General features: G+C 43.6%; 1 protein-coding gene across 21 annotated transcripts in view; it reads left to right on the top strand.

The window, feature by feature from the left end:
• Positions 1–1,981: 1,981 nt before the first annotated feature.
• The window catches only part of LOC142378640 (regulating synaptic membrane exocytosis protein 1-like), a 95,947-nt gene continuing 82,810 nt past the window's right edge, over positions 1,982–15,118 (top strand). For 8 of the 21 annotated variants that reach the window (XM_075463375.1, XM_075463376.1, XM_075463377.1 and 5 more), the window contains exon 1: positions 1,983–2,738. In XM_075463375.1, the coding sequence (XP_075319490.1) occupies positions 2,572–2,738 (167 nt within the window). In that variant the 5' untranslated portion in view covers positions 1,983–2,571. Of the gene's footprint in view, positions 2,739–15,118 lie in introns of all 21 variants that reach the window. The other 13 variants (XM_075463392.1, XM_075463389.1, XM_075463390.1 and 10 more) reach the window with 5 other exon arrangements.

The following is a 15,118-nucleotide window of genomic DNA, read 5'->3' as shown; positions in this document are numbered from 1 at the left end:
TTCTCATTTGTCCAATAGATGTCAGTATATTCACGATGATCCATCCATGGGTGTTGATGACTGAATGGGAACATTTAAAACCCCTCTGGGAACAAAATCAATTAATCTACTGAACAATAGAAAAGAATATATGTGTGTGATAATAAAATGGATTTTCCTTGAAGGCCTCATAAACGTATGAAACAATATCAGCAACCACTTGATTTATTTCCATCATTCTTCATTCGTACTGCCACACGTGCTTGTTTGAAAAGAAAGTCAAATCTGCCTCTTTTTATTTATATTTCTCAAACGATGAGGAATACAGAGTAGTGACAAAGTGCACTAAACATTAACAAGAAACAGGACATATGTGTAGCAAATGCACTGAAACTTGTACAAAGATAAATGTGAATACACTATCTGAGACAAAGAGTTTGTTCGGTTCGAAGGAGCTTGGAAATCAATATTTGTTATGAGCTACTTTATTCTTCAACACAGCCTGAACCCTCTTAAACAAGCTTTCTGTTATGTCTGTTATGTGTGGACACAACACTGGTTCATCCCTTGAGTTAGGAGCCTTTTTTCTGCCTGAATGATTCACAGGTCAGAGTTAAGTGGATTAACAAAGAAAAAACACATTCCTCTGAAGATGCTCAGGGACAAGGACTGAACTGAAAAATTAGTGAAAAATTAGCTCAAAGAAAAACTTTGAAAGACCTTCAGAAAGTCTGGAGAACTATTGATCCAGACCACTTTAAGAGATTATAAGAAAGTCTGGCTGCTTGGAAGGAAAATGTAAAGAAATGAGGGCTGGATCAACTCTCTCTGTACTGAATGGACTTTCAGAATTCTTGTCCACACACTGGTTAAAATCTTCTTGGCTACAGTTTCACAATGAGGAGTTTACTCCTTTATTATTGCCTCGTATGTTTAGGAATCCACAATTGTGCCCATGACCCTGTTGTCATTATTCAATGCAGGGCTGACGGAGCCAACAGAACCGACCCGTGAGCAGACTCTTTGAGTCCTGCGGACTCAGATGAATTCACGAAGATCTTCTCTGCTGTGGCACGACTCTGCCACTCAGGGCTGGTGGTCCCTAGTCACGACCGAAATGATGACAAAATCCTGCACCACGGGAAGCTGACGTCACCGTGGTACAGTCACCTCTTCGGTGACGTCACTCATCGAAGGTTGGGCGGCAGCACCAGCAGCAAACGGGGTTAATGCCATCTGCTGGATGGACGCAGCCACTCACAGGGCATTACGTCATGGGGAGAAACCGGTGCCAGATCCAGTTCGGTATAGCCTGGGAGTCTGGGTCTGAATGCAAAGCAGGGAGGAAGGAGGGCGGGCTTGCCTGGAGTCACTCTGACTCTGAGCACAGAGCTTTTGCCTCTCCGAGATCAGCTGACAGCTGTAGAAACAGCTCCGTGAAATCTCAGGGGACTCCACACTTTAAAACAATTTGCGTGGCTTATCTGAAGAAACATTAAACTGTGGAACTGAAATAAAAAAGCAGACTTGTTTTATTCAGTCAACAAGCAAGGAGGCTAATTTTACTCACGCAAAGTGATTCACAAAGACGGAAAAAGGGCAACACGAACGTCTTCAACACAAGATACACCAAACATCATGAGCTGAGTTTCATTTGACGTTATAACCAGAAACTCAAGGTAGCGCGTGTGAGATGATATGATAGAAAAATGAAAATATATTTGTTTCAGCTGAGGATTCTGCTGAAAGGCGCAAATTCTGTAAAACTGAACAGGACTCAGAGGACCCAGAGGAGGAGCTGTCCATGGTTCTGCAACCAAAACTCAATGGTGTCTCCACAAAGGTTTTATAAAACTGGTTTATTGTGTGATCGGTTATAATTGGACCTATAATAACTATAAAAACGTGCAAAGTATCGCGAGAAGAAGGAATAAACGTTAGGCTCGCATATGTTTTGTGTACTTATGAGCCGGTAGATGTGTACACGTGTAGATAAAACACTGTGAGGTGTGTGTGTGTGTGTGTGTGTGTGTGTGTGTGTGTGTGTGTGTCACACGCTAAAGGCTTGCATGTGAGGACGAGGACCCCATCCTCACATGAGTAAGCGCGCCTCCGCAAAAAAAAAACGAGAGAGGAAGGAGGGTTGCATTCCCATTGACCGATAGAGAGCGGAGAGGCAGCACGGACTCCGCCTTCACCGCTCCTGCATCCAGCTCCAGTCCGACGGCTGCAGAGGCACCGCAGGCCAGCCCAGCGAAGCAGGGGTCCTCCTCAGCTCGAATAAACGGCCAGAGTGGAACAACGGAGATGGGCTCCCCGTGAATCCGGGCGGTGGAGGGGAGAGGAGGGCAGGCGGGGGGTGGGGGGGAAGGACGACGAGAGTGTAGTGGGAGAAACACCCAGAGGGAGGACAAACAAAAGCTCAACCGAAGGTGCCTGGAACCATGAGCGGCTCGCGCTGTTCGCCGCCGCTGCCGCTCTGCACGCGGACCAAGTCGTGAGGTGTGGCTTCGCAAAGCTTCGGGGAACCTGTCAGCCGAAACGACACGCCGTGGAGGAGGTGGTGGTGGTGGGGTGGTGGTGGTCGAAAAGATGTCCGCCTCGGTGGGGCCCCAGGGCGGCCCTCGCCCACCCACCGTGCCGCCATCTATGCCCGATCTGCCGGACCTCAGCCACCTCACCGAGGAGGAGAGGAAGATCATCATGGGAGTGATGGCTCGGCAGAAGGAGGAAGAGGAGAAAGAGCAAGCCATGCTAAAGTAAGGGCAACATTTTTCCTTTTCCGGGGAAGTTATAACGCAAAGCAATCCCCTGTAGAAAGATGTGTAAGCCAGTTCCACCACACCTCCATCACAACCACCAGCAGATACGTTTACTTTGTTTTGCTATAATTGTGCATCTATAGATCCGTCTTAAAGAGGTCTTCTCAATCTTGTACCCTCCAACGTGAAGGCACAGAGCAGTAACAGCTCAGGATGTGCTCTTAAAAGAAGCCCGCCTCATCACAACTGCAGCTGGCAGCCTTAGAAGACCGGATGTTGTTGGAATCAGTCAGTAAATTAAAACAATGTACAGGCACAGGGGTTGGAGATGACCTGAAACAGGGTCAGACGCGTGTTACAGGTGTAGATGTGAGGACGGGGTGCGACGGCACCGCCGGGGGAGGAAGGGGGGAGACAGTGAGGGGAGAGGGAGGAAGGAGGGGTACTTGGGATGAATCATAGCATTTTCCATCCTTCACCCACGCGTTTTCATCAATGGGGACTGCACCCCAACCCTCAGTTTACACATCCAACTCCGCTCCGATTTCTTTTTTACGCACGCGTGGAGGCTGAAGCGTGCTTCTTTGGTGTGGGTTTCTGCAATTACTGTGTGCCTGTATGCGTTTGCGGGTGAGTCTGTGAGAAAATAACATCGTTTTGACAATAATAGCAACAACAACGGAGTTCTAAATCGTCGGCCTGGGTCTACAGAAAGAGGTTTAAAAGGTTAACAGAGGGACGGTGGTGGCGGCGTGTTCGATCATCTGAGCTCCCCTCGGCGGAGCGATGAAGATGGGGTGTGGTTGGCAGTATTAGCAGGCCTGTACCGGACATGAACAGACTGGGGGGGGGGGGGGGGGAAATCGCAAATATATTCTCGCACCTTTGTGAACGCTCTGTATTCAGATCAGAAAGCACTGCCTTCCAAAAATGCTGAGAATCCCAGATGTTGAAGATTAAAAATGACCAGAGACGCACAGCGTGAGCCACACAAGGAGCACCTTGGAGAAATGACTGAAATCAAACACATTGTTAGAGACATCACAGTGGCTTGTCATGAGGGCTGGGTGTGCTCCAGCTGCCTCTTACAAAACCTGGGGTGGGAGGAGAGGAGGGGGAGTGTTCCAGCACAAGCAGTATGAGGCACCACAGCTTGTTCCGAGCCGCCTCTGGTATCGAAGTAAGGGATGCTGCTGTTGCAGGCGCGCAGCATCCTCCAGCCTCGCGCTCAGGCACGCTCTGAATCTAATGGCTGGCTTCATTTCCTGACTGCAGCCTGAAGGCTCGACAAGGGCCGCGTCGGGCCCCTTGAGAGGAAGTGATGTATCTAATGTTCCATGAGGCACAGGCGCAGGTTCAGGCGGTAATGGCTTCATCATCTGGCTAATCATTAATGGGACCAGAACACCATGGACAAAGAGCAGATGTGATTTTAGGCAAATTTGCAGATAACTGCCAGGCAGTCTCTGATGTTTACTACAGAATGTTGTGCAGGATTGAAATCCAAGATGCTGATATGAGGAGAAGTAGAAGATTCAGTGTAGGAGTGGTTTGGCTCTCCACACCTTCTCTGTTTGTACATTATGGGTAATATCAGCAAGATGTTAGAGATAGTAGCCAAGTACTATATTTAGCTTTTGAACATATCTAAGCATTGCTCACAACATGAATGCCAGCCTAATTTCCAGTACAACCCCCCCCCCCCCTTATTTGATCATGACGGTGTCTTTGAGTTTCAGTAAGTTTCCAGCTTTGACAGATCATAAAATAAACATGTTTCTACATTTTCCTTATACCATCGACAGGATAAGTTTCAGTACATTAGCAGGTACACTGAAAAAAAACAACTTGTAAGATTTACTTAAAAAACCCTTTGTAAGTATTTGCACTCATATGATTTAAGTAATATTTAATGCTGCAATATCAAGTAACACTCACTTGCCAGTATCAAGTAAATTTTACTTACCATAAAACATAACAGTTTTGAAGATATTAAGTAACATTTACTTGATTACATCTAAGTTTTAAGTTATATTTATTTAAACAAATTAAGTAAAGTCTACTTGTTTTTCATAGGCAGGAACATAATTTTACTCAAAATTTTAAGTAAATTTGATATATCTGTAGTATTTGCTGTTATGAAGTAACTTAGTAGATTTTAACGATACACTTTCAGAGTAAAGTTTATGTAGTATTTCTAGGTTTATGTACATACAACTATTAAACATTTAAACTGTATGAGGAAACCTAAGTAAAACTTACTCTTCCCCCATAATTCATGTATTACGTTAATAAAATGTTTAATTTTACTTAAGAAGCTCTAGTTCTTACTGAATCTTAAAAATACAAGGTAGAAATTATGACAGTTACTCTAATAGAGTTTACTTCACCAAAAAGTCACTTTTTTCAGTGTACAATGTTTCCACAGTCCTGTACCTTTACAACTTCCCCATAAGCTGATAATACTTGATGTATTGGCTATTGTGACATCAGCACAGTGCCAAAACAGTAGGTGTCACTAGAGCAGGAGGTGTGTTATCCATCCATTTCCTAATTTCCAATTCCCAGTCCAATTCAGGGTCACCGGAGGGGGGGCTGGAGCCTACTATCCCACCTGCCATTGGGCAAGAGGCAGGGTACACCCTGGGCAGGTCACCAGGAGGTTCATCATTCATACCCAAAAATAACTTCATACTCTCAGTTTATCTGATTTTTTTAAAACTGTTTTTGATGTTTTTGCAATGTTTGCAACAATGGTACCTTCTTGAGTTTTGGCAAGTCGTACAGATACCTGTAGAGACGGATCTGCTCTCTAGTGTGTGACATGATACAAAGTCAGGAAGTGCAGCAGAAGCCAAAAAGAACACCAAAGTGCCTGCTGTGCCCGGCATCGTAATGTCAATCTTGGTGTTCGTCACCAGGTCGAGAACTGCAAACATAAACTTCTCTACTGCACTTTCAGTCACAAATGTCTCGGTTTAGGTGTTAAATAAATGGTTAGGTTTAGGTGTAAATACATTGTTCAGGTTAAAGCTCTGGGGTTGGGTTCTCTGACAGAAAACCTCAGTTTTGGAGTTTGTTGCCTGTTCATGGTTTAGAACTTCTGACACGCTACAGTTTGGACATGTGGATAAATGTACCAATTACATGTTTTCTGGTGAGACTGGGCTCAGAAAATGTTAAGGGGCTGAGAACAAATTACACATGTGACCTCACAAGACAATCAAAAAGTCCCTCACTTCATTCGTGCTGTGATTACTATATCAGAACTATAGTTTTAAAGATACACAACATGTTGGTGATAACTGAGCAACCATGTTGCCTCTTGTCTACAGTGATCGCAGTGGGAGGACAAAACACTGTGCACGGACTGTGTTTTGTTCCCTGAAACAGGTAAAACTTGTTGTGTTGTCAACATATGATCTGAGTTATTAGTTAGCAGATAAAATGTGAAGCTAATTTTCAAAACTATTTGTCAGAGTTTATGTGCAACTTGTGTTAGATTATCGGGGATGTTGATATCCTGAAGAAAAACAGATATTGGCATCAATTGGTAATAAGGTTCGAGACAAGTCATCAGGTAAATAAACACTGAACTGGCTGCTGAAAGATCTTAAAGTGCAGGTAACACCATGCAATAAGGCCCCCTGTCACGGGGACAAACGAGGAAAAACTTAGCAACTTCTAGCAAGTTAACTATTAGGTAACCAAATTTCATTGAGTAGCTAATGCTGAGGTAATGATTAGGTAAGTAAGACACGAGGAAGGGAGGAACTAAATCAAGATCGATTTGATAATCAATGGATTGCTTTCACTGATTACGAGGGGAGACCCCATCTCAGTTCATCATTAGGGAGCAATTCATTCATGAATATCTGTAAATTGATCGTGCGGATCACTTTCCTCACAAGCAGCTCCTGACAGACTCTGAAACTCATTGATTACTGATTACTTAACCCATAACGACCTGAGGCCCACATGGACACAGACATCAGAATATGCATCAACACGAACACACAGCATGTCTATGAATGAAATAAAAGGATGACTTCCCCCTTACTGGCTCAGGCTGCCTGTGATACGAAGCACCAGCAGTGGCAATTCACATGCAGAAAGAACATTCAGTGCCTTCCTCTACGTCAGGGTTGTTCCACCTGCCGGCTCCGTCCAATCTGGTTGCTGCGTTGCCTGAGATCAGAGCAGCTGACAGTGATAAGGTTAAACAGATACAGGTCTTTAACCTGCAGCATGAAGCCAACTGGAGCGGCCTGTTGAAGAACATCTGCTCCACATTCACAGTCCTGCTCTGAAACGCTGCAGAGCTCTCAGCTGCTGTGAGGTTTGAAAAAAAAACACCGCTGGGAGCTTTTGAGGTTTCCAAAATGTAAATAATGTCTGACATGATTATGTTCTCAGCAGAGAGATTGAAGCCATTTCAAGGAGTGGTAGGTGTGATATTGATGGAGGCATCCACTTGTGTTGACATTAAGGCAGATATAGTGGAATGCTAACGCTGTTTTTACGCACATTAAAGATTCAAGTGCAGACTTTTTCTTGACTCCAGATGGACAGATGAAGACATCAGAACGGGGCACAGACGGAGGGAGCAGAGGGAGGATTTTGAGCTTTTCAGGATTAGAGTGGTGGATAGAGAGGGAAAAGGGGGAGACTGAAAGAATGGGAAGGGCTTGTGGAAGAGGTCCTGCACACACATACACAGCTAATCTCTCTTTGCCAGGGCTCCTGAAAGCTGCAGGCTGCAGGGTGCATTGAGAGGGTAGCAAAGCCCTCCTTCCCTTCTGCCCTCTGATTGGGCTGCTGCTGTCCAAGAGGTGACGTGTGCAGACGAAGGGGACACGGTTGAGAGCCGGATGGGCTGTAGTTTTCAGAGTTTGACCTCCTTAAATCTGCAGTAATCAAGATAGATTAGATATTATAAAAGAATTAGATTAGATTAGATGTAATGTGAGAGGTTTTATCTGCAGACTGTGTGCTTTTAAACCTGCTTCACACCACATGTTATCAAACTTAACAAAGATGCTGCAGCATATCAAAGAGAAGTGGTGACACACATTTTATCATCATTTTAATAACTGAAAGAGATTAAAATATGTTTGGAAAACATAAATGATGAAAAACAACCCCTATTCATAAATACTTTAAATGGGAACTCCGGGGCATTTGAAGCGCGTTTCCATTGCTAGAGGTTGTCAAATACTGATAGTAGGACACAGAGAGGTGCAAATCTGCGCTCCCTGTGTGGAGATCGCGCTGTTCGCTCAGCCTGTCATGCGAGGCTAATACGTGGTGGCTAAGGGGCAAGCGCTAACCCTTCCATGTAAAACAACAACTTGCACACAGCAGAAACGTCACACCACTTTATAAACCATCCGACAATAAAGTCACAAGCCTTACCATCAAAACCATATGCATGGTTCTCACATTACTGGCATGGGGACGTTACAAAACAACTTTATAAACAGCATGTAACTCACCGGCTGGTTGTAGGCTCGCGCATGTGAAAGCCCAAAAGAGTCAATGAACGATAATCACATATACAAAACAATTATCTTCTCTAGAAAAACTGCGTTCAAGTATTTAAAACATTACAACAATATTACTGGGCATGTATTGTTGTAATGTTTTAAATACTTGAACGCAGTTTTTCTAGAGAATATAATTGTTTTGTATATGGGATTATCGTCCATCGACTCTTTTGGGCTTTCACATGCGCGAGTCTACAACCAGCCGGTGAGTTACATGCTGTTTATAAAGTTGTTTTGTAACGTCCCCATGCCAGTAATGTGAGAACCATGCATTTGGTTTTGATGGTAAGGCTTGTGACTTTATTGTCGGATGGTTTATAAAGTGGTGTGACGTTTCTGCAGTGTGCAAGTTGTTGTTTTACATGGAAGGGTTAGCACTTGCCCCTTAGCCACCACGTATTAGCCTCGCATGACACGCTGTGCGAACAGCGCGATCTCCACACAGGGAGCGCAGATTTGCACCTCTCTGTGTCCTACTATCAGTATTTGACAACCTCTAGCAATGGAAACGCGCTTCAAATGCCCCGGAGTTCCCCTTTAAATGCCAAGAACTTGACCTCTGGTACAAATGATTGGAATATGATTACAGAGCATTTTGGTGTCTATCTTATAACAGTTTCAGACGTTTGGTTTGACCATGATGAGATCCAAAGAGTCCTCTGAGGCCTCCAGGAAGAAGACTGTAGATGCATGTGAGTCTGGAAAGGGAAAAGTGAAATTAAGCTTTTCTACTTCCTGGGTAATAATTTACAAGTAGGAAACATTTCAAACAACCAACTGCTGGGCCAGATCAGGTTATTCTTGCAAGTTCAGCCAAGAGCAAACTGGAAGATGATGAAGTGTCCAAAAATTCTCAAATGTCATCATATTACCTACAGGAAGTACAGGCATCTACCATCAGAAAGAGACGGATTTTCATTGGAGGTGTGCAAGGAAGTATTTTTGTGTGTGTTTTTCTTGGCTTTGCTCCTTTTATTTGTTCATGTTGCACAGAAGTAAGTTACAGAAGACAGTGGAGTGCAGAAGCTTTATCAAAAGCTTTCTGTCACTTCTTTAAGGAGTCTTCAGGAATAGTTCTCCAGGCTTCTTGAAGGACATCCCAAAGCTCTTCTTTGGATGTGGGCTGCCTTTTGTTCCGTTCTCTGCCAACATGATCCCACACTGCTTCAATAATGTTGAGCTCCGGGCTCTGGGGAGGATTCATCCCTCCATCAGACCTGTTGCCACTGATTTTCAGTCCACTTCTTGTGTCCTTTGGCACAGCTCAGCCTTTTCTCCCTGTTTCCCTTCCTTAAGAACGGCTTCTTGACAGCCACCCTTCCATGGAGCCCATTTCTGATGAGGCTTGGGCCAACAGCAGATGGATCAGCTGAAGGTCCAGATGCATCTCTCAGCTCCTGTGTCAGGTCTTTGCTGGATTTTTTCCTCTTTCTTAAGGACATCTCTTTCAGATGCTGTTCATCTGCTGTAGATAGTTCTTTAGGCCTGACACTTCTTCTTTTGTCCTCCACTTGTCCAGTTTCCTCAAATGTTTTAAGGACACACTACACACCATGCTGAGATATGCCAAGTTTTCAGCTAACAGCTCTTTGGGAATCACCTTGTTGCTGCAGAAATCCTATTTTCTGTCTGTCAGACTGTGTTATCTTTGCTGTTTTTCATAGATGCAACTAAAGAAATGGGAACAAATGATGTGTCTTTGTGACAGGCTGGTGACAAAGTGCCTAAAGATCCTATTTAAAATGGCTTCTTTGCTAAGTTGTCTGCTATGTGTCGACAGAACACTGGTTCATCCCTTGAGTTAGGAGCCTTTTTCTGCCTGAATGATTCATAGCTCAGAGTTAAGTGGCTTAAAAAACAAAACACATTTCTCTGAAAATGGTCAGGTACAAGAACTGGACTGAAAATTAGTGAAAAAACAGAAAATGTCCAAAGAAAAAAACCTGGAGAACTACTGCTCAAGACCACTTTAAAAGATTCAAAGAAAGTCTGGCTTGTTGGAAGGAAAATTCAAAGAAATGGGGCTGGATCAGGACTTTTACACAGGACTGTACAAAGATCAGCTTTGGTGTCGTTTCATTAATATGTTCATCTATGTTAATATTACTGCTTGTTTCAAGTATAAAGTCAATTTATCAAATAATGTCTCTGGAATCAAAGGTATAAACAGATGGAAGCTGGTGGCTCTCAGCTTGAACAAAGAGAAACATTTCAGAGAAGACTGAAGAGTTTCAAGGTTTCTGAGAGAAAAATGCTAATGCTGAATTATGGATCAGCTCTGAAAATAGCACACTTGGAAGCACTTCCTAAAATATTTAAGTATTCAGTTCAGTGGCTGCTGTTGATGATCTGAATCTTTTTCTTCTTGCTTAACCTGTTTCAGATTTGGCCCAACGCTGAGTTCTTATAATCACAGTGTGCCATGTTTGCACTTTGCCTCTGCATGCAGGTGCATAGCTGCTTGAAGTGTCTTAATGTACACTATGTCACACATGCACTTAAACCCCCTTCCACCTCCACATGCTCAGAGGCTCTGCACTGTAGCATGTGTACTGCAGCCTGTTTTATGAGAGGCAAAGCACAAACTGCACCACAGACCCAGACAGTGTTGCAGTTGCATTCCTTCAAAGAAATGACGCCTGTTCGTGTCCAGTTTGTCCTGCTGCTTTGCAGTCAGATCAACTTGCTTTTTCATCCAGCTGTATAAAGTCTTGTGTGTCTTTATGATGTAAGTGTGCAGGCTGGATCTTTACACTTTGTTCTAAGTTCAAAGAACTAAAAGCCAGACCGAGGGAGGGTAAAGATAATGTTTCTGTACACGATTTGTGCTTGTGTTGATGAGATGTTGGTGTAGTTTGAGTGTCTATCCTATATGTTTAAGATAATCAGCACATTAGTTTCTCCCAGTTCTTCATTGTAAACCAACAAAACATGTAGTTTTTTTGTACTATATGCATGCATATGTGCAGTAAGTGTGTTCCAGGCAGTGAGCTCTAAAGCAGAAACAACACTGGTATTTAAATACAGCGTTCTTCAAAGAACCTGACAGATATTCGGTGTGATATCAGGATTTCTGATGCATTCTGTGAATAAAAGCATGCAGTGTGATGTATTACAACAGCCCTCTTTGATGTTTTCACTGGAACTGCCTTTAATGGACAGGAAGCAGGGGGCAGAGAGAGGGGGAAAGACATGCAGCAAAGGGCCATCTGATGCAGGACTCGAACCGGAGCCAGCTGGGACGAGGACTGTAGCCTCTGTACATGGGGTGTCTGCTTAACCCACTACGCCACTGACCACCCCTTCACTGGAACTTTCTGAGGTCAAGAGTGTTTTATTTTAAGAGCGCTGCAAACTAATGTAACCCTCTCCGAAGCTTTGGAGTCCAGTCTTGAATCTGCGATCGTTCATTAGTTTGTCTGTGTAAAAACAGACACTCCTGTTGTTTGTTTGATGACTCGCAGTCACATCAGCTCTGAGTTTGACTCTGTCGACCAATCAGACTCTGTGTTAGCAGCTTGCTGACCAGTCTGTGTTTTATGGACATGCATGTGGCAACTATTAGGCGTGTGTCACAAAGCAAGTTGAACATTGCTTTATAACTAAACAAAGTTCTGGTTAAAATGTTTAGTTGAAGTTGCCAACTAATAAATTAAATATTGAAAAGATATAATTGCATTTTGATTAAATTTTGCAGTTGGAATGCTAAGTCTAGATCAACGTGTAAATTAGCTGTCCAGCTGTTAAGTTGATGGTTAAATTTTTGATTTTCCATCAGTTATTTTACAATCTGATTATGTGTCTAAGTTAACGTGGTGATCTAGATCTTCTAGATCTTCTAGATCTAGCACTATTTCACAGCAAAGTGCGGTGAAATAACATGATATCAACTCTATTTTGAATTTCTGTAGATCTACGGGTTAATTTGAGAGCAGCACGAGCATAAATACATTTAAGGAAAAAAACTCCAACATTTTAGCATTTGATGTTTTGCATCTGTGCTGTTTTTTCATAAAAATAACCTGTAAATGACTGTGTTTTGCTTTCTTATTGTTATAAAAGCTGTCCCAATGTTTGGGGAAGACAGTTGTGAAACAAAACAAGAACTTAACTGCTCATTTCTGGAGAGAAAATCCTGTATAATCAGTATTTATTATTGCCCAGCACGCTTTCGTTATTTATGCTTATTAAAAGAAGGCATCCAGTAGGACGCTTCTTCTTTTTATATGTAGGTCTGTGGTGTTTACACATGAGGCCATTAAGCATTAAAATAGATGGATGTGAAATCAGCTGCTGGTTTGTGTGGAGGGACAGAGATCTGCCCCCGACCTCCTCACTCCAGGTCTTATTCATCCAGCATCAGTGCCAGACCTAACGAAAGGATCCATGACAGCAAATCCCTGCAGCCAGCTTCCAACATCTGGTGTGAAACCAAAGTGGAGACTGATATACAGCACTGGTAAATTCTCTTCTCCAAACTATTTTTTACAACCATCTATTCCGCTGAGGAGATAAACTGGCTTTCTATCTTGTGTGACTTGGGAAACAGCCTTGAGTTTGTGTAGATTCAGCTGCACAGGCTTGAGATCTGGTTAATCAGTAGCTGAGAGGACGGCATGTGACAGAGAAGCAGCTATGACCCTTCACCCCTCAGAGGATGGGAGCTGGTGGCTTGTGGTGTCTGGCTGGATGGGACTCAGGGTGTGTGTTGGGAGACCTGAGTGAGCAGCCTCTTTAGTGCTCCCAGACCTCCTCAGCATGCAAGTTTAATGAGAGTGCGTTCTGCTTGGGCTGACCAGGCTCTTTACATCTGTCTTTCTCCATCTCAGACTGTGTTTGCAGTCAGAGGAAGTCATGAGACTGCATCATGAGCGGCCCCACACAGCGTTGTAAGGGCCTCTACATACGCACGCTAATAACATATCAAACAATTGAGCCATCGCTACAGGAAGAAATGTTACATCAGATGGAGTTGAGCATGTCTCTAAGGGATTTAACTGCTGTTTAATGCAGCCCCCATTTCACACAGATTAATAACATCTGAATCAATATCGTAGCTTGTAGCTCAAAGTGACCATAAAACCTCCTCGAACTGGAACTGTTGGATTGGAGTGTGGAACATAAGATGATCTGGTCAAAGGAAAAAGAGACATCAGTCTCCGCCTCCAAAGCCCCAAAAGTCAACTGAAGGAACGAGGAGATGCGAAGCCAACCTGTTCCCATTTCAGGATGTCAAATACAGCCGTAATACAGACCATTACCGCTCAGATAATTCCTCTCATGCTGAGAACCCTCTTACTGTAAGGCAGGGATGTCCAAAGTGGGTCCTCGAGGGCCGCTGTCCTGCAGGTTTTAGATGTTTCCCTGCTTCAACACACCTGATTCAGATCAATGCATCATTAGCAGGCTTGTGCAGATCTTAATCTTTTGGAGAGATCAATTTAATCTGAATCAGGGGAACATCTCAAACCTGCAGGACAGCGGCCCTCGAGGACCGACTTTGGACATGCCTGCTGTAAGGTATGAGCTAAAAATGGCCCTTAAAGATAGACTTCCATGAACTATAATAATATGCATGCCCTGCTGTCTGAATACAAAAAAATGGAGGTATTTCTTGACCAAGACAGATCACTCTTACAGTCTTCTAAATAAAGAGAAGAACCAAAGATAAGGAGGTGCAACAGAGGAGGGGATGCTGGGATAGTATGGGGGCATTAGAGTTCGCCCATAATTACGTCAACTACTCGGCCAACTACAACCATGGTTTATGTGTCTCCCAGCAGGGTGTGTGAGGTCAGAGACCTTGTAGGTTAAAACTGATTTGTATATGTATGTATTTCAGTGTTTAAGATCAAAAAACAGATGCGGCGATGTGGAAGACCGAGTGGTCCACAGCACTGATGATACGAGGCAGTGAGGTATGAGAAAAAGAAATAAAGGAAATGGAGGGAGGGTTGGAGAGATATAAATGGAAAGGAGAGGAAACATAAATGCATGAGGTGGTAAGAGATAGAGAAAGATAGACACTCACACACTGAGGAGCTCATGCCAAAAAAGCACTCTGCTCCAAGTATGAGGGGAAAACACTCACAACATCAATAAAAGAGTTATCAACATCTGAGCACCGGCAGTGGGGAGGGGCTGCTGCAGTCCAAAGCTACGAGCTAAACACAGGATGAGGCTATGTAGCCACAAGGAGAGACTCCATCATTACACAAGCAAGATGGACATCATTTTGTATTTTCATTGTACTTTTTCCAGAGTACAGTTTAATTTGTCCTTATTTCTAAAACCCAGTAGTGTCACAGTCTGATTGTAAATCCTGAAACGGCAGAATTTCTCCAGCCTGTTGTTCAGTGTTGGACAGCCTTGCCTTGCCAATGCACTGGGTACCCCTTTACCCTCACTTTTTGACTCAGAGGGAACCGCTACAGCTACATATTGCTTTTTCTATGTTTCTATGGCAGTAACTGAAACATTGTTCTGAAACACAGAGAAGGGTCCCGCCATAGTTCTGTTGCTGTCATATGGGGGCAGTCTCAGTAATAAGTGGAACAATGGGGGTGCACGCTTGCTTATGTTCGTGCTTTTGTTGGTCCTTTAGCTTCAGAAGACAGAAGTGGTGTAGTGAAAGTAGATGTTATCTTTTTGATTGGTTCCCCTCTGGGTGAAACTAACTTTGAACTGGTCAACATGGATGGCTGTTTGGGTTTTTGTTTGAGGACTGCATGTAAGTCCTTCTGTTTTGGCTACATGCTACAGTGCTAACGTGCTACATAGTTAACGTGCTACAGTGCTAACGTGCTACAGTGCTAACGTGCTACAGTGAAT

The sequence above is a fragment of the Odontesthes bonariensis genome, chromosome 4 (genome assembly GCF_027942865.1).
Source record: "Odontesthes bonariensis isolate fOdoBon6 chromosome 4, fOdoBon6.hap1, whole genome shotgun sequence".
Taxonomy (NCBI): Eukaryota; Metazoa; Chordata; class Actinopteri; order Atheriniformes; family Atherinopsidae; genus Odontesthes; species Odontesthes bonariensis.
This window is presented reverse-complemented; position numbering and strand designations above follow the sequence as displayed.